Here is a 23,400-nt window from a genome sequence, read left to right as displayed (position 1 = left end):
TGGAAGGAGGGAGTGGCCATCAGCCTATCTATAAGGAAGGGGGGGGGGGTAATTTGGCTTCTTATACTAGAGGGAAGGGGAGTCATCAGAATACCTATAGTGGAGGAAAGGGGGGGGGGGGGGGGCACCAGGATACCTATACTGGAGGGAGAGAGGGGTCTTCAGGCTATCTATACTAATGGGGGGGGGGGGGGGGGGGTTCGGGTGCTAACAGTGGGCTTGGGCATTGAAGAGTACAAATCCAGCCCTGTTTATAAATCAATAATAGTACACGGATGTCGCTCATTAAATGGCAGGTCGGCTGATGAACATGTAAGCGGAGCCACAAAAAAGTTGTCATAGAGGGTGGAAAAATTATAAATTCTACAATAATACTAATACAGTATCAATAATAAACTGATTAATGCATAGCTCCCAACTGTCCCTTTTTCGGAGGGACAGTCCCTCTTTGGGAGCCCTGTCCCTCTGTCCCACTTTCCCACTCATTTGTCCCTCTTTCAGGACTGTGTCCCTCTTTCTATGTAAATATATATATTTCTCTACTACAAATGTGTTTGATTGACTCTAAACTTTATTCCCAACTTTTAAATTGATATATTACTAATTTTAAAATGTTAATATGAAGGGAAAATTAAGCAGGATAGAAAGGACCAATGTGGTTTGAATTATAAAACAACATATTTTTCTTATGAAAACTTTATGGTATGCATGACTAGGGGTGTGATGGGCGTGGTCAGGGGTGTGGCAGGGGCGTGTCTTAAGTGTCCCTTTTTCTCATCTCAAAAAGTTGGGAGGTATGTTAATGGTAGTAATAATGTAATACTAAAAGTATTATATACTACTTTGTGGACTACCAACTAACAGAAGGGCTGGGACTCTTCTATCCCCATGTGTTATTCTCTGTATAGCACGGAATATGTTCGCATTTTATAAATCAATGAATAAATAATAAAAGTATTAATATTATACTAACAATAATAATTAATAATAATATAATTGCGTTGATGGTTATGGTATAACTACTACTAATGATTCATTAAATAATTTGCATTAGCAGTTTTTATCAATCATTTAATCTTCATCGCTAATGTTTTTGAAGCATACTGAAAGCAGACTTGTGGCGTTTCTCATTGAAGTCTGATCACCATAGCAACCAGACGCGTGTCACAGGACGCAGCACTTCCGCATCCGCAACTACCTGTTTCCGGTGGGAGTAGCAACATGGCGGCGCCCATAGGTCTCCTGTTGGAGTTTGGGTAAGCGGGTGATATAGATTGGGGCGGCTGTCGGGAGGTAACGAGTAGCCCAGCCTCGTATATCGCAACCTAGAGATGTGATCCGTTGTAAGAGGGCTGCAGTCTGCGCGCTGCTCATGTCACAGATCACAGTCTACACAGGCTGCCCACATGGCACTGATCACAGTATACACAAGTTACTCTCTCATGGCACAGATTGCAGGCTGCTTACATGTCACAGTCTGCAGGCTGCTCACATGGCACTGATCACAGTATACACATGTTGCTCTCTCATGGCACAGATTGCAGGCTGCTTGCATGGCACTGATTGCAGGCTGCTCACATGGCACTGATTGCAGTATACACAGGCTGCTAACATGGCACTGATCACAGTCTGCAGGCTGCTTACATTGCACTGATCACAGTATACACGGGCTGCTCACATGGCACTGATTACAGTATACACAGGCTGCTAACTTGGCACAGATCACAGTATACACAGGCTGTTAACATGGCACAGATCACAGCCTACAGGCTGTTAACCTGGCACAGATCACAGTATACACAGACTGCAGGCTGATCACATGGTACTGATCACAATATGCACAGGCTGCTACCATAACATGGCACAGATCACAGTACACACAGGCTGTCCCTGTGGCACTGATCACAGTCTGCGAACTTGCTTACATTGGCACTGATCACCGTATACACAGGCTGCTAACATGGCACTGATCACAGTCTGCAGGCTGCTCACATGGCATAGATCACAGACTGCGGACTGCTTACATAGCACTGATCACACATCACAGTATACACAGGCTGCTAACATGGCACAGATCACAGTCTGCGGACTGCTTACATGGCACTGATCACAGTTTGCACGGTGCTTACATGGCACAGATCACAGTACACACAGGCTGTCCACATGGCACTGATCGCAGACTGTGGACTGCTTACATGGCACTGATCACAGTCGGCAGGCTGTTCACTTGGCACTGATCACTCATCACAGTATACACAGGCTGCTAACATGGCACAGATCACAGTCTACGGACTGCTTACATGGCACTGATCACAGTACACACAGGCTGTCCACATGGCACTGATCGCAGACTGTGGACTGCTTACATGGCACTGATCACAGTCGGCAGGCTGTTCACTTGGCACTGATCACTCATCACAGTATACACAGGCTGCTAACATGGCACAGATCACAGTTTGCACGGTGCTTACATGGCACAGATCACAGTACACACAGACTGTCCACATGGCACTGATCGCAGACTGTGGACTGCTTACATGGCACTGATTACAGTCTGCAGGCTGTTCACTTGGCACTGATCATTCATCACAGTATACACAGGCTGCTAACATGGCACAGATCACAGTCTGCGGACTGCTTATATGGCACCGATCACAGTTTGCACGGTGCTTACATGGCACAGATCACAGTACACACAGGCTGTCCACATGGCACTGATCGCAGACTGTGGACTGCTTACATGGCACTGATCACAGTTTGCACGGTGCTTACATGGCACCGATCACAGTACACACAGGCTGTCCACATGGCACTGATCGCAGACTGTGAACTGCTTACATGGCACTGATCACAGTTTGCAGGCTGTTCACATGCCACAGATCACAGGCTGCTCAAATGGCACTGATCACAATTGGCTTCTGACAGGCAGTCTGTGAAGTAGGATCCTACCAGCACAATTCACATTTTCCTCCCACTACCCCTTAGTTAATATAAGATATTCCCATCCATGCTGCATGCAAGATGATTTGAGCCAGTTCACACTTGGGTGCTTGTGGGGGTGAGGGGTGTTAGCAGTGTGCAGATTGCCAGTGTTCCTGCATCCTAGCATACTTACCAAAGCATACATTGACACGGTTATTAGTTGCCCACCGAGGGGGGGAGGGTTCATTAGTTCCCTCCATGGGGTGTTATTAGTTGCCCACCAAAGGGGGGGGAGGGTTATTAGTTCCCTTCAGGGGAAATTATAAGATGCCCACCAAAGGGGGGTTACACTGGTGACCAGCAAAGAGCTATGTCATTGTAACCCTATGGGGCCTTTTCCACCAAAAATTGTGATTGACATCACAAACGCACAGGGATTGAGACTTTTACAATTGAAAACGAGTGTGTTTTTAGCGGCAATTTGCGGCGGGTATTGAAAACGAATACAGGCCAATCGCATTAAAAAAATGCAGCATGCAGTGCGTTAGCGATTGTTCCCCCCCCCCCCCCCCCCCCCCCCCCGTAAAAAACAAAGCTCGTCAGTGGAAAGGGGGCACTGCATTTAGCACGTTAATTGTGGTGGCGCAGGGGATGCAATCTAAAAAATGCTGGTGGAAAAGGACCCTGTGCGAGCATTCTCACTCCAACGTTGCTCCTTTGGAAATTATTGTTGCTGAAGTTTTAACTGCTAGTATGTCTGTGTACAAAATGAATGTAGCTGACAAGGAGTTGGTCAGGTCAGATTTTATTTCAGCTGATTACTTTGTACCAGGACCTATGGGGAGCCTCCCACTTCTCCCATCCCTTCTCTGAAAGACAGTACATCAGCTCAAACCAAGCCAAACAAGCAGGAACCTTCTCTATTGGTAGCAGACCAATGATGAAACCATCATTAACCCTCTGCACTCAAAACACACACTCACAGCAAGTTTGAACTCTAGTAGTAATAAAAGTAACTAGGTTAGAAAAATGTAGAATCTTAGCATTTAAAATGGGCTGCAGTGATTTTGTACTAGACCAATTCACTAGCGTTGAAGTTCCCTGCTTAAAATTGGTCCCTAATCTACCTACGCCAGTCTGCAAGCACTTCATACTCTTGGACCTGAAAGTCAAGCTGAGGCAATCTCTGGTTTTACCTTGAAATAAAGGGAACACATAAATCGGTCTAATTTCTCCAGGGACTGACAAACTGCACCGCTCACACCATGGAATGTGGAACTGCAGTCCATCTTGGAGGCTAAAGGCAAGTACCCACCTGGTGACACTAGCGCTGTTGCCCCCTTCCCGTTGTATATGTAATACGGATAATTAATAGAACATTTTATTTATTTTCAGTTATATAGCTTTATTCATAACATTAAATCATTCTGTCACATTTGCAGTTTAGAAACCACAGTCTGTATTTTAAAGAGAGTCTGAAGCGAGAATAAATCTCTCTTCAGACCTCATAGTCAGCAGGGGCATGTGTGCCCCTGCTAAAACTCCGCTATCCCGCGGCTAAACGAGGGTCCCTTACCCCCCGAAATCCCCACCGAGCAGCGCATCCTCTCTTCCGGATTAAGGCAGGGCTAACCGCCGCAGCCCTGCCTCACGCGCTTATGTCAGCGCGTATCTCCGCCTCTCCCCCGCCCCTCTCAGTCTTACTTCGCTGAGAGGGGCGGGGGAGAGGCGGCGATGCGCTGCTGATAGACGGCGCTGAGAGGCAGGGCTGCAGCCGTTAGCCCTGCCTGAAGAGCAGCAAAATCTACGACCAAAATGGTCGTTGATTTTGCAGGGGGGGGGGGGGGTTTGGGGGTTCAGGGACCCTCATTTAGCCTCGGGATAGCGGTGTTTTAGCAGGGGCACACATGCCCCTGCTGACTATGAGACAAGTAGCGAGATTTATTCTCGCTTCAGTGTCTCTTTAAGCTGTAAAACGGAGCAGAGCTAATGACCTTTTGAACTTTCCTGCAGTAAAACCTTATCACAAGTTGTCTCTCGCTGTTTCTTGGCTGTTTAAGCTATTGCGAAAACATGACTGAGTTTGGCCAAGTTAAGCGAATAGCTCCGAGAATCACTTTTGCATAGATAACAACTCAAATGGATTAACTCTTCCTGTACTGGAAAACAACATGATGCTTTTTTTTTTTTTTTTTTGCTACTTATGTTCTATTTGTTATCTGTTCTGCACATACAATTCATTATCTAGTAAGTTTATTTTTGCTTTAGATCAGCTTTAACCACATTTAAGGTACCCATGGACAGATTCGACCAAGAGACAAATCTCTCTCTAATCGAATCTGATTAGAGAGAGATCTGTTGGCTGCTCATACACTGCAGGCCGATTCCCAATCGATTTCAGCATGGAATCTCTCGGGAATCAGCTGAATCCTTGGCTTCACCTTCAGTGTATAAATGTGTCTTCCGTGTGTGAATTTATACAGTACTTGTCCTGTGCCACCCACCGCGCCGTGCCCATCTGTCTTTCGCTTCCTGCTCCTCCATTTGTGGCTCACATGCCACCGGCATTTAGCTATACGCTGGCGGTGTGTGAGACGCAAATGGAAGTGGAAGACGGTTGGGCATTGCACAGGGGGCAACATTGGAAAAGTAATGAATAAATGCGCACTTGGGGGGCACATTTATTTACTGGGGGAACAGTGCCAGTGTTTTTTGTCGTGTTTGTTGCTCATCTCGATACTGCTAGACTTACTGCCGTGCACCACGGCGGCCTGACACCTTGCAGCATGTCCAATCGATACATGCGATCGATTTAGGCCCAAAATTGGTCGATTCATCGATCAGGCATGCACTTGGCGTTACTGATTTTTATCTAATTTGATTATTATTGAATTGGATGGTCGATCGGCTGCTAAGTCAAGTAGTGTATGGCCATCTGTATAGATGATTTGAGCATAAGTTATCTTCATTGAGAGGCACAGAGTAGGCCGCGGTATCCCAGGGCAGCAGCCATTACCAGCGATGCCTGTGTACGTACAAACACACAGAAGAAAGGCGCGGAAGGGAGCCATTTTTTTAATAAATAGGATTAGACATGTCAGTTTGTATCCTCTCTGCCTTTTGACCTCCTGTGTTTGGTTCCAATAATTCAGTCATAGAAGTCGCTCTGCTCCTCCCCCCATCTATGGGAGGGAAGAAAACCTTCCTGTGGCTGGTGTCATCTCCACGGCCAGGACTTGTCCTCCTCTCCGCTGGTACCCTAGAGAGGCCGACATAGAGATGCTAATGAGCAGCCCGTGTCCTGCAGGAGCCTGTGGGGGAACCTTTGTCTGCTGCTGACTCTGTTGTGGCACTTTGCTGTCTGTGTGTGTGTTACACCTCCCCTCCTCTGTGGCCGGGATGTCAGCATAACTCATGTTTTTATTATCTGCTTTCAGGGGTGGTGCCGAGCTGCTCTTTCATGGCATCAAGAAACATCAGGTGACCTTGCCCAGCCGAGACGCTCCCTGTGAGTATCCTCCGAAGTGACACCTCATTATTATTATTATTAACCTTTATTAATAAAGCAACAACCTATTATGCAGCGACGAACAATAAATAATATGTGCAAAATACAATCTTCCAAAAAAAAGAAAAGAAATGAACCTGTGGCACAGAAGGATTGTGGCGTATGTGCAAAATTGGTGCCATGTAATTTTGGGCCCTGGAAATAACCATTGGTAGAATATTGGTAAAATGTTTGAAATGCTACAATCGGGCAGTGGTAATTCTGATAGTAAAATATCAGTTAATTTTACCAAAATTTTTACTATCAAACACCGAACCCTATTCTCACAAGGGTACTTCCTCTACCGATAACTAACCCTAACCGACTTCCCCCGCCGATGCCTAATTTTAACCAATCCCCCGACCCCCTTCTCCACCAATGCCTAACCTTAACTAACCCCCCACCCATGTCTAACTACCACAACCCCCCCTCCCCTCCTGCCGCAATCCTGCTGATATCTACAGCACCTTCAGTGTTATACAAGCACTTCTCTACTAGGGCACAGAGCTGTGGGCAGAATAATTACTGGAACTTTTATCCAGATAGGTGAGTATTGCTAGTTGTGGGTTAGGATTTGAGGGGAGGGGGTGTTAAAGGGAACCTAAACTCAGAAGGATATACATTTTTCCTTAATAATTCCAGTTGCCTGACTCTCCTGCTGATCCTGTGTCTCTAAAGGCTCATGTCGGATTTTTCCAAACGACCGGTCGGACCGACTGTCCAAACGTCCGGTCATTTGGACGTCAAATCGGGCGTGTGTACAGTTGGTCGTTCAGCTGATAACGCTGGTTTTGACCGATCCGCCAAGCAAAGAGATCAGCAGGACTGCCAAGCAACTGGTATTTAAAAGGAAAAATCCATATCCCTCTCAGTTAAGGTTCCCTTTAATTTTAGGACTTAGGCCAGTTTATTAGGCCAGGGTTGGATAAATCTTAAAGTCAGGTAACCAGTAGAGATGAGTGGGAACAGTTTTGCTAAATGCAAAACTGCTTGTGCGTTTACAGGGATGCGCTCCACGGCAGATGGTGTTAACTTTCCTATGTTTCCTCTCTGATGCGCTGCACGTCGCTCTTCATCATCCTGACACTTCCACCTTCACAACCAGAAGTTTGGCTGTGAAGGTGGAAGTGTTGGGAAAATGGAGTGCGGCACAACAGCACTATCCAGTACTCCTTAAAAATTGAAGTTGCCCTGTCACTTTAGAGTTTTTTTCTAACCATTGGAAATGGAGTCTGCTCTTAAAGTTTACCTGTAGTTCAAAAAGTGCCTAATTTGGGTTCTTACCTCAGTAAAGCTTGAGGCTTCCCCCGTTGCCCTCCTCCTTGCTGCTCAAGCGCTGGGACCGCCTGTAGCCTGTTGATGGAGCTCGGCCGCACTGTGCATGCTCAGACGGCTTGCACCTGCACACTAGCAGCGGCTCCACGCTACTACGCAGAGCGAGTTGACCTGTGCAGTGCAGCTTTGCTTTTTCTCATACGGGACTGCAGCTGCGAACTCTGGTGGTCCCAGCACTGAAACAAGATTGAGAGGATCTGGAGGCTTCCCTCTACTGTGGTAACTACCGTATATACTTGTGTATAAGCCTAATTTTCAGCACAGAAAATGTGCTGAAAAGTTACCCCCTCGGCTAATATGCGAGTCAGTAAAGTAGAACAGATGGTGGAGCAGGTTTTGTTACCGGTAGAGGAGTGTAAGGATCGTGCACTAGTGATCCTGCTCTTGCCAGCTGGCTCCCTGCTGTGTCCATCCCCTGCAACATGGTGTATAGAGTGCGCTGCTCAAGACTACCTGTATCCCCTGGCTTGTGGACTGGAGTGTACAAGCAACAGGTCAGCAGTGCAATGATCAGGGATTCTTCCTGTGTGGCAATCACTGTTTCTCATGTCTATGATGCTATCTAGTGGCATCTGGCATATGTTTCATCCTTTGGGCACATCAGGCAATGGAGAGGGGGTCAACTTGTCCTGGGGGCACATCTTGCTACTGTGGAGGGGGCTATACTGGGGAGGGGGCTTATACACAAGCCAATAACTTTTTCCTTGTTTCTGAGGGGAAAGTAGGTACCTCGGCTTATACACAGGTCGGCTTATATGCAAGTGTATACAGTACGGTATCTAATGTTTTGCCCTTACGGTCATACAGGTTTGCTTTAAAACTTCCTACTGGGTACTGAATTAGACAGACTGCTTCTGAATTGTGTATTAATTTATCCACCCCTAGGCTAGTGGAGGATACATATGAGGCCAGATTAGCAGTAATGTATGAGGCACAGAAAAAGAGGAAGTTTAAGGGTCCTCATACTGTAAGTCAGTGGGTGAGCTTAGAATACACCATGCAGTCTTAGTTGTGCAATCTTGCCCAGCTTTACAACCTTCTTGTAGCATGAGAGCCTAACAATCAATTTTAAAGAATTTTCAGTGTTCTAACACAATTACTACAATGATGTGCTAATATTGTGTAGTGTGTTGTATAATCAAGATTGTATGTTGTATGACCTGCATTAAGCTAGGTAGATGTGTCAAGATCCGTAGAGGTCATACCAGGCAGTTTGTTCTGGATATTGAGTTTGCGCTGTTACTGTTCCTCTGGGCCCGATAATGCTGGAACTGAAAGCATATGCAGGTGTAAAACTTAAAACTATAGGCTTGCTATACACCATCGGTTCTGGATGCTTGCTTGGCTTAACAAGGGTGAAAAGGGATAATTTGCATATTCAGTGGTTGTGCATTGTGGGTAACCACAAATTTTCACTTATAACTGAATTATTGCAAATTTCCATCTGTTTTAAGAAGGCAAATTACACCAAGCTTTGCTTTTTTAGTAGGAGGGCTTTTTGGTTCCTTTTATCCCCCTATACATTCCTAGTAGTTTGGGTCACCCTGAGCTGCTTGGTTACTCTGTTGTACAGGTATAGGAAAGGTATGTATAACGCAGGTGAGGTTGGGATTTCCAGAAATACAGAGCAGCTCTGGAAAAGTCTTATGCTGGGTACACACTATGAGATTTTCTGGTCGATTTACTGTCAGATCGATTATTTCCAACATGTTCGATTTGCTTTTTGATTGTTTTCCGAGCATATTCCGATCGATTTCCTATTAAAGTGCACGGAAATCGATCGGAAAACGATCGAAAAGCAAATCGAACATGTTGGAAATAATCGATCTGACAGTAAATCGACCAGAAAATCTCATAGTGTGTACCCAGCATTAGAGTTATGTATTGGAAGAAGTGATGAGTGAGGAAGACATAAGCAAGCCACTGAATATGTGGAGAAAGTGCTCAGAGGCATATTTTTGTACAAGGTCAGAAATATAGCTGAGAAGAGAGCTGTGAGGTGATTTAAAGTCAAAGCACATTGGTTTCCATTGCAGGGGTGGACAGCGGGCCAGTGTGGAGATCTGCAGGGAGAAGCAGTAGATGATGAGGGGTCGTGATACGGATAAGTAAGTCTCGCTGTGGCATTCAGGATGGATTATTGAGGTGAAAGCTGTGTTACTGGAATGCTAAACATGAGGATGTGCCATTGGTTGAGATGAGAGAATATGGGGCCGCATATAAGGCATTTGGTTGACTCTTGAGATAAGGGTTTTAGCTGGAGGCGTTGTGTAGGTGGAAGTGACAGGAGTTAGCGTGTGCATGTGAAAAAAAAACGTGGGGAAATGTGGGCACAGGATGAAGCCACTCTGAATGACGGCCGATCCGAGAATAAGAACAAACTGCCGCCCCGGGAGAACTGTTCTTCTACCTCATCTCATTACGGCCTATGGCGGCACCCAAATCCTCCACATGGCGCCCAAATTTACGGTTCTGGGGGTTGGGGATATGAGGAGAGGAAGAGCTAAAAGTAACATTTAGCGCGATTTCCGGTGTTTTTTTTGTTCATATTTGCGATTTGGGGCAGTTTGTCCTTTGATTCTTCCTCTGTGATTTTTGTGCATGTTTTCAAGCTGATCTACTTGAGAATGTATCTACTTCACTTCAAAATCGGATGCGCTTTTTATGCACAGCACCGCAATTTTTCCATTGGCTGCGCAATGCACAAAAGCAATCTGTATTGAAAATAAGTAAATTTTAAGTTAAGCAGTCCGAGCATTCCCCTTAGACCGTCGTGAATACTACTGGTAGCTTTCACTTTTAATATGTTTAAGTATACTGGCCCTGTAATAAAGTGATGGAGGTCCTGCCAGGATAGCATCTTTTGCTCCATGATGGTGGGGGTTGTATAGGGGACAGTCCAGCCACAGCAGCTTTGGTCCCTGCGGAATTTATTGTCAGGATAATGTATAAAGTGGGAGGGGGGTTGGACTCTGCTGGGAGCTCTTTAAACTGATTAGGATGCAGTTCACATGGCCGATGATGCCAGCTGTTCCACTGCCCTCCTCCCACTCCCTCCGCCCCCTCCTGCTAACTGACCACCGCTACTGTTTGCTCAGCTCTGAGGCCCCCTGCGCAGAATTGCTTTTCAAAAGGACTACTTTCTGCTTAATTACACAAAGAGTCAACACATCTGTGAAGTTTTCCTGCTCTCCTATTATACTGATATTGATCCCTTTCAGTCCCACCCAGAGATTCGACTCAAGAGCTTATAGAGTGTGCTGGCTACCTGCCGCCTGGCCATAGCGCTAAGTCATGTCTATGCTCCACAGTTTTCAATGGATATTTAAAAAGGAAACCTTATAATGGAAATATAGCATGGTGACTGTAGGCTTAAGACTAAAGTCTATGACTGTAGACAGTAGTCGGCAAGTGATAGGAAGGCAACACTCAACAGCCAGTCTACCATCTGCAGTCTGGTCCATAGACACTGCTGAGCCATGTCTGCTGAAATGCAACCTATTGGCCCCCTTTTCAGTCAACAAACTTTGACTGGTGGTAAGCTGATGCAGCAGGACAAGGAGATTCTCTATTCACTGCTAGCCTGGTTTGCCATGGTTACACGATGCTGTCCCAATCCTATGCAAGAAAGGACCCCTCCTGGCAGATCCGGTTTTCGCTCAAGAGAGATCTTTAGTTCAAATGGAATAATATCTTTAGTGCAGAGCGTGGACGGCTGCAGCGGCTGGTTTTGGCTGTGTCGACCAACCAACATATAATAGTTGCATCAAGTGGGCCTTTTGGCTTGCAGCATTGAGTGCTGGGGGTTGCATCTTGAGCTGGACAAGGGTTGCATCTTGAGCTGGACACACTCAGCATGGGATTTGTATGTTCTTGAGATTGCATGGATTTTCCTCTCACAGTCCAAAAACATGACAGGCAGACACAGAACATTTATGTCGCTTTCTCCTGGTGGACTCAAAGCTCTGGAGCTGCAGCCACTAGGGCACACTTTATAGGCAGTAGCAGCCCAAGGTCTCCTCACTGAATACAGGACAAAACAGGAAGAGCCGAGGTTTGAACCCTGGTCTCCTGTGTCAGAGGCAGAGCCCTAAACCAGTACACTATCCAGCTATGTGGTTAGAGTAATACACTTCCCAATCAAAACTGATCTGTGACTGTGGTTGGAACTTTAGATTGTGAGGGACGGTGAGTGAGAAGAAATGCTACTGCTCACATGACAAACCCATACTGTGCCACAAAAAATACTAACTACCACCAGCAAAAGTGGAGCCTTACCCCTCAAGCATCCATGAATCCCAATAGAGCACGTGTCGAACCCCAGGCCTGGAGGGCCAGATCCATGCCGGTGTTTAGGATGGACTGAGAAAGAGGAATGTGACCCATCAATTAATATGAGCTGTGTCAAAAATGTGTTAGGACCTCGGCCCACGAAGGACCGGTTTGACATCCCTGCATTAGAGCCTCCAGGCTCTGTGTTGTAAGTACAGCACTGTAGGTACCTTGATTGGGAGCTAAATTTTCACATGAGGCCGCACATCGCTGAAAGGCTCCAGAGATAACCTGAAGCCCAGAGGATGGAGCATCATCTTTAAATAAGCAACTGTAATAAGTAGTTCTGCAAAGTGAACAAAATATTAGATGGCACCTACCTTGAGACTGGTGAAATCCATAAAGCCCCGTCTACACTATGAGATGTTGCAGCGATCCGGCGGCTCGATTAGCCGCCGGATCGCCTCTTCCGCGTCCCCGCTCGCCACGCGTGCGCCGCATTCGATTCCCCGCTCGTCCCCACCGGCGCCGCTTATCTTCCGCTCGATTCCCTGCCATTGTCCCCTCGCGGGGAGCGAGCAGGGAATCGGCGGTGCGGAGATCCGTCCTGTCGGATCTTATCAATCGAGCCGCATTAGCGGCTCGATTGAAAAGGGGGCATCGCAGCCGCATCTACTCGTGTAGATGCGGCTTAAGCCCAGGGGTCTCCCCAGGCCCTTTTAGCCACATGCTCCACCCGGCTAATTTTGGTAAGCACCTGGCTGTCATCGGCTCGCCTCCTATGCTGTAAGCAGAGTTGCACCAGCCCTGCATTCCCTCCTTGCACCACACCTGGCTACTTTTTCATGCCACCCGGCTGGAAAAATATTCTGGGTAGAACACTGCAATAAGCCTTTCACCATAACTACGAGTATAACTTTAGCATCTGTTGAAAGGACGTAAGCAGTGGTTACTACCACTGAAAACAGCAAAATAAAACTATATTTTTTGTTTCAGAACTATACCCAGGGGAAAGATATGCTAATTAATGCTACTAATAATATTGTCAGGAGGAAGTTCTTCCCCTTTGTTTGACTTTTCAAGCCTTACTACTGGTCGTTTAATGTTATGATTGATTTTACTGACCAATAGCAAAGTTCAGCTGACTTCAAACCCGCCTCCCCATTGTCTTCATTACATACGCTTCAATCTTTGGAACAACCCAAAATGTAGACCTGCAGATTTCATTGAAGGGAACCACAGAATCTTGACCAAGCTGACAAAATACTCATTTTTATCTTCAAGAAAATCTTCTATTCCTTAAAAGGACCTTTGTCGCGAAAATCTTAAAATTTAAAATACATGTAAACATATACAAATAAGAAGTATGTTTCTTCCAGAGTAAAATGAACCAGAAATTACTTTTCTCCTATGTTGCTGTCACTTACAGTAGGTAGTAGAAATCTGGCATTACGACAGGTTTTGGACTAGCCCATCTTCTCATGGTGGGTTCCTAGGGTTTTCTTTATTTTTAAAAGCACTTAGTGAATGGCAGTTGCTCCGTCCAACTGCCAAAAAAGTGTGCAGCGAGCAGGGAGGCTGGCCAGCATATTTGTATAAATCTTTTTCAGGAAATGTCTTTATAAAGGATAAAGGCCATGAAGAGATAGACTAACCCAAAACCTGTTGGCAATGTCAGATTTCTACTAACTACTGTAAGTGACAGCAACATAGGAGAAAAGTAATGTATAGCTCATTTTACTCTGGAAGAAATGTACTTCTTATTTGTATGTGTTTTAAATTTGAAAATGTTTGCGACAGTTTCTCTTTAACCACTTCAACCCAAAGCGGTTTTTACCCTAATGGACAAGAGCGATTTTCAACTTTTAGTGCTCATCCCTTTCATTTGCCAATAGCTTAATCACTACTAATCACAATGAAATGATCTATATCTTGGTTTTTTCACTACCAATTAGGTTTTTTGGGGTTGATATTTGTTTACAGTAATTACTTTTTCTATGCATTTTAAAGGGAAAAACAAGGAAAAAATGAAAAAATACACTATTTCTCCAATTTCATCCCCTATAGTTTTAATATAAACACTGCTACTGTACATAAAACCCACAAATTTTATCTATTTTTCCTGGTTATCACAAGATTTTAATGATGTCCCTAGTACAAAATAGGGTGACAATATATTATTTGGAAATAAACGTGTATTTTTTTTAATGTTTTTTTTTTTCTCATTAATGTCACGAGAGCGCGCACAGTAGCAGCAGCAGCACCGTTTGACTTATGAAAATGTCCTGGAGCCATTAAGAGGCTCTAGCAGGACGTTTTTGTAAGTCTGGTTGTCATTAAGTGGTTAAAGAGTAATTGCCTTAAAATTACCTGTCTGCTCCAATCGATTAGCTACACAGTTGTAACTTATGAAGAACAAAATCTTCTTTTGTTATTTTAAAAAAAGTGCCTTGAAGATTAAATAGTTTATTTTCATTTTCACCTGGGAACCTTATCAGTCACTGAACTATGTTTTTGTGTTCTTTGATGTCCCAGTGCAGAAGCAGATTTTATGTGCAGCTACACATATATTTTCCTGACTGCAAAGCTTTCTAATTGAACTGTGTATTGCATAATTCTGTAAGATGGCTGCTTCTGTAACACAAATAGGCAGTGCAAAGCAAGCCTGAAAACACCAGCGTTTGTTTGTGCTCCACAGGCTATTTACAAGCTATTTACAATGTGTACAGAAAACAGGCAACAAAACATAAACAAAAACCTTGCCACTAGATGGGCTACTAACTAAATATACAATCCACTCCACAGGGATCAAACGTACCTGTTTCTCCCAGATCCCAAATAATAACTGAATAATAATAATAATAATAATAATTGCAGTATTTGTATAGCACCTTTCTCCTGTCGGACTCAAAGCACTTGCGAGGCAGCCACTAGAGCGCACTCAGTAGGCAGTAGCAGTGTTAAAGAAAACCTGAACTGAACATTAAAAGTCAAAATAAGCATACACAAGTCATACTTACCGCCTGTGTAGTCTACTCCTCAGTCTCTTTCTCCTCTCCTGCGTCCTGTTTGTTCACTGTGATCAGGGAAATTTTCCGTCCTCCATTTTGAAAATAGCCATTACCCATAACAGCTTTCTGGTCAGCACACAGTTAAACTGTAACATCGCCCACTTGAGCCATAGGGAAACATGGATATTACCTGGTACATCAGTTTTCCTCTCAGCTATAACTGACAGCAACTGATATTTTACTGACAGCAACTGATATATTTCAGGTCTGACAAAATCTTGTCAGAACTGGAAGGGATTATTGTCAGAAGAAAATGGTGAGCTTCTGAGAGGAACTGATGGCAAGGTAACTATGTAATGTTCATTTGAAGTTACCTCATGTGCTTATTTTAAATATTTTTACTCAGTACAGGTTCTCTTTGAGGAGACTTGCCCAAGAAACTTCTTACTGAATAGGTGCTGGCTTACTGAACAGGCAGAGCCGAGATTTGAACCCAGGTCTCCTGTGTCAGAGGCAGAGCCCTTAACCAGTACACTATCCAGCCACGACTGAACAACACAAGCCAGTCTTTTCACAGCACAATATCATTTGTCAGTCCAGCGCTGCCACGTATCCCCAGAGTTAGGACTAGGACTGACTTTGATCAGAAATAAATCAGCAGTGATGATTGAGTGATCCATCACACATAGACTGGGATTTTTTAAAATGTATGTGCCTATAGGGGGCAAAAGTGTGAAACTTCTGCCTGGGTCATACCAGGATAAGTTAGGAAATAAGCAGTTGTGTGACTTGCAGTGATGAGCAGCCAGGTTTTTTGTTATAATGATTCCAGACTGTCCTATATTTATTAAACATGCATTTTACTGCAAGCAACTTCAGTAACAGAGGCACCAATTCCTTGACTTTTTACAAATCTTTGCTGTGGTCTGATATGACAACAGAATCAATTGGGTTTCTTGCAGCACAGATCAGACGCTTACCTATTGAACAGTGTGTGGTCAGAAACAGCAATGCACTATATATATATTCCTGCAAGGTCTTACTATCCCTCCCTGATTAGATAGAAGGAAGGCCCCTTCCCAGACTGGGAACAATGGAGAAAGCAGGCTGATGCTGGAATCGTCATGGTAACGCCCCTATACAATAGCATCCCTGGACAGAGAATGTGGGCGGGTGGGAAACAGGCATAACTCTCTGACCCTCCTGAGTCAGGCTGATAAACGAGCCTCCGCAAGTCTGCACCTGACCCTGCAGTGACCAGCTCAGCATTCTGCCCTTCCCACACTGGGGGCATCACTCCCTGGTCACCACACAGCGTGTGCAGTTCTCTGTGCCATATGTGACAGATTGCTGGCGTCATAAGAACTGCACTTTCCTGAATTGGCAACCGATGCTTCACCACTTTCTAAAACGACTTGCGATCCGTACCAAGATTTTTCTATTGGCATAGTTGTTTTGCATCAAATAAATTCAAAAATAGCTTTATTGGCATGACCAAGATTCATACAGATATTGCCAAAGCAATTAAAAATGTGGGACATGGAAGTGAGTGGGGTAGGGGTACAATGGGTAAGCAGTTCATGGACATTTTGGGGTTCACAGTTAATTTATGCTCCTCTCAGTCTGTGGCATGCTGTGACATAGTGTACAGCGATTGTCACTGTGGATTCCTCCTCTCAGTCTGTGGCATGCTGTAAGGCTGCGTCCACACTAGGTCCGGAAACGTATCCGTGGCTGCGTTTTTCAAACCTGATGAAAAACGGAGTCCCGGATACTAATGTTGAAAATAGCAGCCAGCCTCACCCAAGTAAAAAACGGATCCGTCTGCGTTTGCGGGGACCCGTTTTCAAAACCTGAACGGAAGGTCCGGACCTGCTGCATTTTCACGCAACGGATCAGGACCATGGATACACGCAGGGGTAGTGAAAAGCAATGAGAAAACGCAACTCCAGCTCCACAGGCAAAAAACTGATGTGAAAACGGATAGCCTGAGCTTTATGATTGGCCCAAAAAAATCCTCCCACTCCTTCCTAATGATAGAGACGTTTTCTGTCAGGAAAAAACTGAACGGAAACTGATGCAAAACTGATGCACCTTCATCAGTTTGCAGTACGGATTTACTTCCCCTAATCTTCCCCTGATCCGGACTGCAGTGTCCGTCCTGCAACTGTGTCTAGTGTGGACCTAGCCTAACATAGTGTGCAGGAATGGTCACTGTGGATTCCTCCTCTCAGTCTGTGGCATGCTGTAACATAGTGTGCAGTGATGGTCACTGTGGATTCCTCCTCTCAGCCTGTGGCATGCTGTAACATAGTGTGCAGTGATGGTCACTGTGGATTCCTCTTCTCAGTCTGTGGCATGCTGTGACATAGTGTACAGCGATTGTCACTGTGGATTCCTCCTCTCTGTGGCATGCTGTAACATAGTGTGCAGCAATTGTCACTGTGGATTCCTCCTCTCAGTCTGTGGCATGCTGTGACATAGTGTACAGCGATTGTCACTGTGGATTCCTCCTCTCAGTCTGTAGCATGCTGTAACATAGTGTGCAGTTATTGTCACTGTGGATTCCTCCTCTCAGTCTGTAGCATGCTGTAACATAGTGTGCAGCGATTGTCATTGTGGAATCCTCTTCTAGTAGAATGTAGAGTTTTTTTCTCATTCTCTAATGTGTGAAAGTCTGGAAATAGTTCCATCAATTTCTTAAAGAAGGTTTCCCTGGTTGCTGTATATTTGGGGTAGTGCAGCAGGAAGTGATTCTCGTCCTCGAGGGTCTTCTGCTTGCGATGTTGGCATAGTCTATCCTCCCTGGGTTTGTACGTCTGTCTGTGTCTCCCAGACTCGATTTCAAGGTTGTGAGCACGCAGTATGTAGACGATCAGGATTTGCCATTTTATATTCTCTCTGTTGGGACTAGTGTATGGTTAGTTTTTGTCACTGTTTTATTTCACTCCTCCATTGACCTACATAGTCCTCTTTGCTCTTGGCTGTGGTGTGCTTTATCTGAGCTCTTCATAGGACCCCTGGATCTGGGTTTGGAGGGAGCATAGAACTGACCACCTCTTTCAGGGCACATGGCTTTTCCTGGTCTTTTTTACCATGGTTTCTTCTGTCCTCCAGGCATTCCAAAAATGTGTTAAAATGTCCTCCTTTTACAGAATCACAGAGTCAGGCCTCTTGCATAGTATATGCGATTCCGATTTTTTTTGTATACAATCCAATTTTTAATTCCGATAAAAAAACGTACTGCATGCTGCTACGTTTTTAATCGGAATCAAAAATCAGATCATATAAACAATCGGAATTGCATGTAGTGTGCAAGAGGCCTCAATCATTTTTGACTAGCGCAATAACACATGCTATACACTTTGATTGAGCGACCTTCAGCCATTCTCGATTCACCCACGTGGCATTGCTTTACGTTGTCAACAATTATAACATCAAGTAGTTACCATGGCATGGCTATTCTAGTTCCGCCAGACATCAGTTAGTGGACAGCGGCTAGTGGTTGATTGTCTAAAAAGGTAATAACTAATACGTTTTTGTAAAACGTCAAATTCAGAAGAAACAGAAAAGTCTGAAACTGAAAAGAGAAAATGCAAGTTTTCTGACCATCACAAGACAAAAAATCTGAGATCGGTTGCATGTCCACAAAGCAGGACAGCCAGGCAACTGGTATTGCTTAAAAGGAAATAAATATGGCAGCCTCCATATACTTATTGATTCAGGTTCTCATTAACGCTGCTCACAAAGTTTTTGCTGAAGTAAATTGTTCACCACTTGACAGTGTTGTTTTTTTCTCAGGGGACATCAGGCAGTTGCTGGTGTGGATTAAAGATAATTTGCTGAAGGAACGTCCCGAACTATTTATTCAAGGGGACACAGTGTGAGTATAGTATACTGCATGTGGGGTGTGCTGTGGGGGGCTTTGTGGTTGTGAGGGATTTTTTCCTTGGATGCGGCTGAATCAGTAATACTGTCATAAAGATTGGGATATAACTTATAAATTGCCAGAACTCTTAATAGGGCAGATTTCTCAAAGCCAGCACAAGCAGATGCTCAGATAAATAATCTGATTGGCTGTCCTAAGCTACTGACTGCTCTTCCTTTCTGTCTGTTTTGCTCCAATTTTCTCCGCAACATTTTTGATAAATCTGCTGCACTGTCCTCTACAACAGGGCTGTCCAAATGGCACATCCAGCCCTCAAGTTCTCTTGCTGTGGCAAGTCTGTTTTCTGTGGCAATCCACTTCCTCTCACTACTTCTGCCCACCCACCTCTCTCTCTCCACCCTCCAAAGCCAGGATGTTGCTGCTACACCCCCTCTAGATCAAGACTTACGGGAGCATGTCCGCACAAGCGCTAAGCGTTTTTGGAAGCAAATTTTCAGAGCATGTGCCTAGCGATGTTCTAGGTATGGCTAGCGAGTTTTGGAGCGTTTTGGTGTAGCAATTTTAATTTTTTTGTACAGTAGTGCGGGAAGTGTACAGCTTTTGTAAAAAAAAAACTGCTTGGAAAATTTCTCTGTTCTAGCATTTTTTTAGAGTGATTTTCCACTTTTCCTATACCTAAAGTGGTCTGAAACTCTGACATAAAATTCAATAAGAATGTGATTTCCTATTTTTTATTACTCATACAGTTATCATATTTGCTTTTGTGCACACGTAATATTGTCTGTTTACAAATTACAAGTTTCCAAAGTGTAGTTTTTCTTACCCTGAAACCTGCCATTGTGTTTTATTCTTTTTCTGTTATAACTGCTTTTTATTATATATTAAAATCTTCTAATGAGCTATTCTGAACACTCTGTGTGACTGAAGCAGAGACAGTTTCTCAGAGAGTGTTTGTTTACATTCCAGTGTTAATACATGTGTGTATAACAAGTAAAAAAAGATACTGTTCTCTTCAGTTTGGATGCGGATTTGAAGCTGAATAGCAGGAGAAAGTGCTTTGTGTAACCATTTCAGTGATGTTCTGCTAAAAATGTTCTGGGATAGTAGCTTTCAAGCTGCGAGGAATCTTTCAGAGCAAAGTAGAAATGCTTATGCTGCAGGACCCGCGTTTGCATTTGGGAAAAAGTCACATCACTCTGGTGTGATCCTTCTCTAAAAATACATTAGCCAATCGCTTTACAAAGCGATAATATTTTTAAAAGCGCTCAGAATGTCCTCTTAGCTGTTTCCAGGGATGCTTTTTTTTTTTGTCATTGTCATACTCACCTCTGTAGTACTGAACACACGCTAAGCCTAACCAATCATGTATGTTAACTGTTAAATCACAACTGCAGTATCCCGATCGCATGTGTGTGTTTGTATCTTGTCTATATAAGGCTTTAGTCTCCAACACCAAGCAGTACTGTATCATTGCAGCATTGTCAAATTGTAATCGCACTTACGTATTGGGTATAGGCCATTTGTCATTCAGAGTGCACTTACAGGATCAGCTCATTTCATTATAGCAGTATAGATCCAGAGACATTGTCCGCCCACTTTGAGATTTGATTGCTGTGTTTCTCCTTTCTGCAGGAGGCCGGGGATACTAGTCCTTGTGAATGATGCAGACTGGGAACTGATGGTAAGCAAGGAATAAATAGATTCTGCATTTTCATGTGTGGTTACTACTTTAGTTACCTTTGGGATTAGAACTACTCTTGGAAAGAGAAAATTAAAATCAAGGTTAAACAAAACAAAAAATTATCCTATAACACAATATGGCAAGCTTTTAAACCTATTTTCAATAAATATTGTAGTATGTATATCCCATATGGAAACAAAATGTCTAGGAATAAAAAAGGCCTCTATGGATGAATAGAAAGGTTAGAGATCAAATGAAGGGGAAAAATAATGCATATAAGGTCCTAAAACAGGAGGGGACTGAGGCTGCATTAAGTTAAATTAGGCTGGCAAAGATTGAAGCTGAAAATCAAATCGCTAGGGATATCAAATCTAACCCAAAGAAGTTTTAAAAGTACATCAACTCTAAAAAAAGAAAGGTTGACTGTATTGGACTCCTAAAGGATGAGGGAGGAACTCAATGGTGGATGACCAAGGTAAGGCAGAGTTATTAAATGCTTTCTTTGCATCGGTCTTCACAAGGGAAACATCACTGTTGCAAATTACAGATGCAGAAGAGTTTCAATCTTCCAACTGTAATATTAAATACTTAACGCAGGAAGAAGTGAAGGCAAGACTAAATAAATTAAAAATAGACAAGGCACCTGGCCCGGATGGCATGCATCCTCGGGTCCTAAGGGAATTAAGTTCAGTTATAGATAAACCCCTTTATCTTATCTATTGTGACTCTCTTTCAACTGGCAGAGTCCCAGTGGATTGGCGTACAGCCCACGTTTTCCCATTATTTAAGAAGGGCAAAAATAGACCTGTAAGCTTAACATCAGTTGTATGCAAACTATTTTAGGGGTTACTAAGAGATAATATACATTACTTCATAGTAGAAAACTTATTTCTCAGCATCAACATGGGTTTACTAAAGACAGGTCCTGTTTGACTAACATGCTCAGCTTTTATGAGGTAGTGAATGCTAATATGGATATTGGGAATGCTGTAGATGTGATATACTTGGACTTTGCAAAGGCCTTTGACACTGTTCCCCACAAAAGTCTGGGGCAAAAGTTGAGGATGCAAGGACTGGGGAAGAGTCTGTGTGCATGGATAGGGAACTGGCTAATGGACAGAAAACAAAGAGTTGTGGTCAATGGATCATACTCAAAATAGGAGACTGTTATCAGTGGGGTCCCACAGGGGTCTGTACTGGGTCCAGTGCTCTTCAATTTATTTATTAATGACCTAGTAGATGCAGTAGTGAGCAATGTTGCTATTTTTTCAGATGATACAAAATTGTGCAGAATCATCAACTCTCAGGAAGATAGTGTCATATTGCAACAGGTTCTGGATAGGATGGCTATATAGGCACATAAATGGCAGATGAAATTCAATGTTGAAAAATGTAAAGTCATGCATTTTGGTCGTACCAATGGTCTAGCACCATACAAAATAAATGGGATACAGTTTGGGACATCAATCTTGGAGAAGGATTTAGGAGTACTCATCGACAACAATTTAAATAATCGTACTCAATGCCAAGCCACTGCAGCTAAAGCTAACAAAATTTTGGGATGCATTAAAAGGGAAATAAAAACTTGAGATGCTAGCATAATATTGCCCCTGTTTAACTCTCTAGTAAGGCCACATCTGGAATATGAAATTCAGTTCTAGGCACCACATTACAGGAAAGATATTGCAGTTTTAGAGCAGGCGCAGAGACGAGCAACAAAATTGATACGTGGGATGGAAGGTCTCACCAAGAAAGGTTCGATAAACTGGGTTTATTTAGTCTAGAGAAAAGACGCCTTAGAGGAGATCTAATTAACATGTATAAATACATCAGAGGGCAATACAAAAGCTTGGCGGATGAGCTTTTAGTCCCTAGGCCTTCTCAAAAAACTAGAGGACATGATCTGCGCATGGACGAAAAACGTTTTAGCCATTTATTTACGAAAGGGTTCTTTACAGTAAGAGTGATTAAAATATGAAATGCATTGCCACAGGAAGTAGTTATGGCAAATTCTATACCGGCAATTAAAGGGGGCTTAGATGCTTTCCTTGCGTTGAAAGACATCCATGGCTACAATTACTAGGTAATGCCCAATGATGTTGTTCCAGGGATTTTATCTGATTGCCATCTGGAGTCGGGAAGGAATTTTTTCCCTTCTAGGGGTTAATTGGACCATTGCCTTGTAAGGGTTTTGCCTTCCTCTGGATCAACAGGGATATGTGAGTGAGCAGGCTGGTGTTTTACTTTGTTCTCTGGTTGAACTTGATGGACGTATGTCTTTTTTCAACCCAAATAACTATGTAACTGTAACAATTAACATAGTAGTAACAGTCTTTTTATAGCGGTATTGTCACCATAAAAATCAAATTTCAACAGCAACTGGTCTGAGTGTATTAAGTGATAAAGATGCTAATCCTGCATTCAAAACTTGCAAAATGTTTTCTACTGTTATGGTTTGGAGTTATCACATACTTTAGAAGCACTGGCCCTAGTGCCAAACAGTGCCAAAGAGTTGAATGCTGGGAGTTCTTTTTATCTATAATGTATTCCTCTTCTTCCATTTATTTCCCTGCCTAGCTTTCTTATCTGAAACACCTCTGCTCACTTGTGTTTACAAGCAAGGCTGAGGTAAATCAGCGATTGGAGGATGAGAAGGTGTAGTTCCTAGTATACACCTCAGTGGGAGTGTCTGAAGACTCTGGGAGGAGGGCAGCTAATGAATATTGAGCAAGAGAAGGGAGGA

The 23,400-nt window shown here is 43.7% G+C and overlaps 1 protein-coding gene across 1 annotated transcript in view; it reads left to right on the top strand.

Annotated features, from left to right (window-relative positions):
* Nucleotides 1-1,155: 1,155 nt before the first annotated feature.
* The window catches only part of URM1 (ubiquitin related modifier 1), a 33,924-nt gene continuing 11,679 nt past the window's right edge, over nt 1,156-23,400 (top strand). Inside the window, exons 1-4 of the mRNA XM_068249819.1 lie at nt 1,156-1,256; nt 6,360-6,430; nt 18,889-18,970; nt 20,609-20,657. Of these exons, the coding sequence (XP_068105920.1) occupies nt 1,222-1,256; nt 6,360-6,430; nt 18,889-18,970; nt 20,609-20,657 (237 nt within the window). The 5' untranslated portion in view covers nt 1,156-1,221. The remainder of the gene's footprint in view (nt 1,257-6,359; nt 6,431-18,888; nt 18,971-20,608; nt 20,658-23,400) is intronic.

The sequence above is a fragment of the Hyperolius riggenbachi genome, chromosome 8, assembly GCF_040937935.1.
Source record: "Hyperolius riggenbachi isolate aHypRig1 chromosome 8, aHypRig1.pri, whole genome shotgun sequence".
In the NCBI taxonomy this organism is placed as follows: Eukaryota; Metazoa; Chordata; class Amphibia; order Anura; family Hyperoliidae; genus Hyperolius; species Hyperolius riggenbachi.
This window is presented reverse-complemented; position numbering and strand designations above follow the sequence as displayed.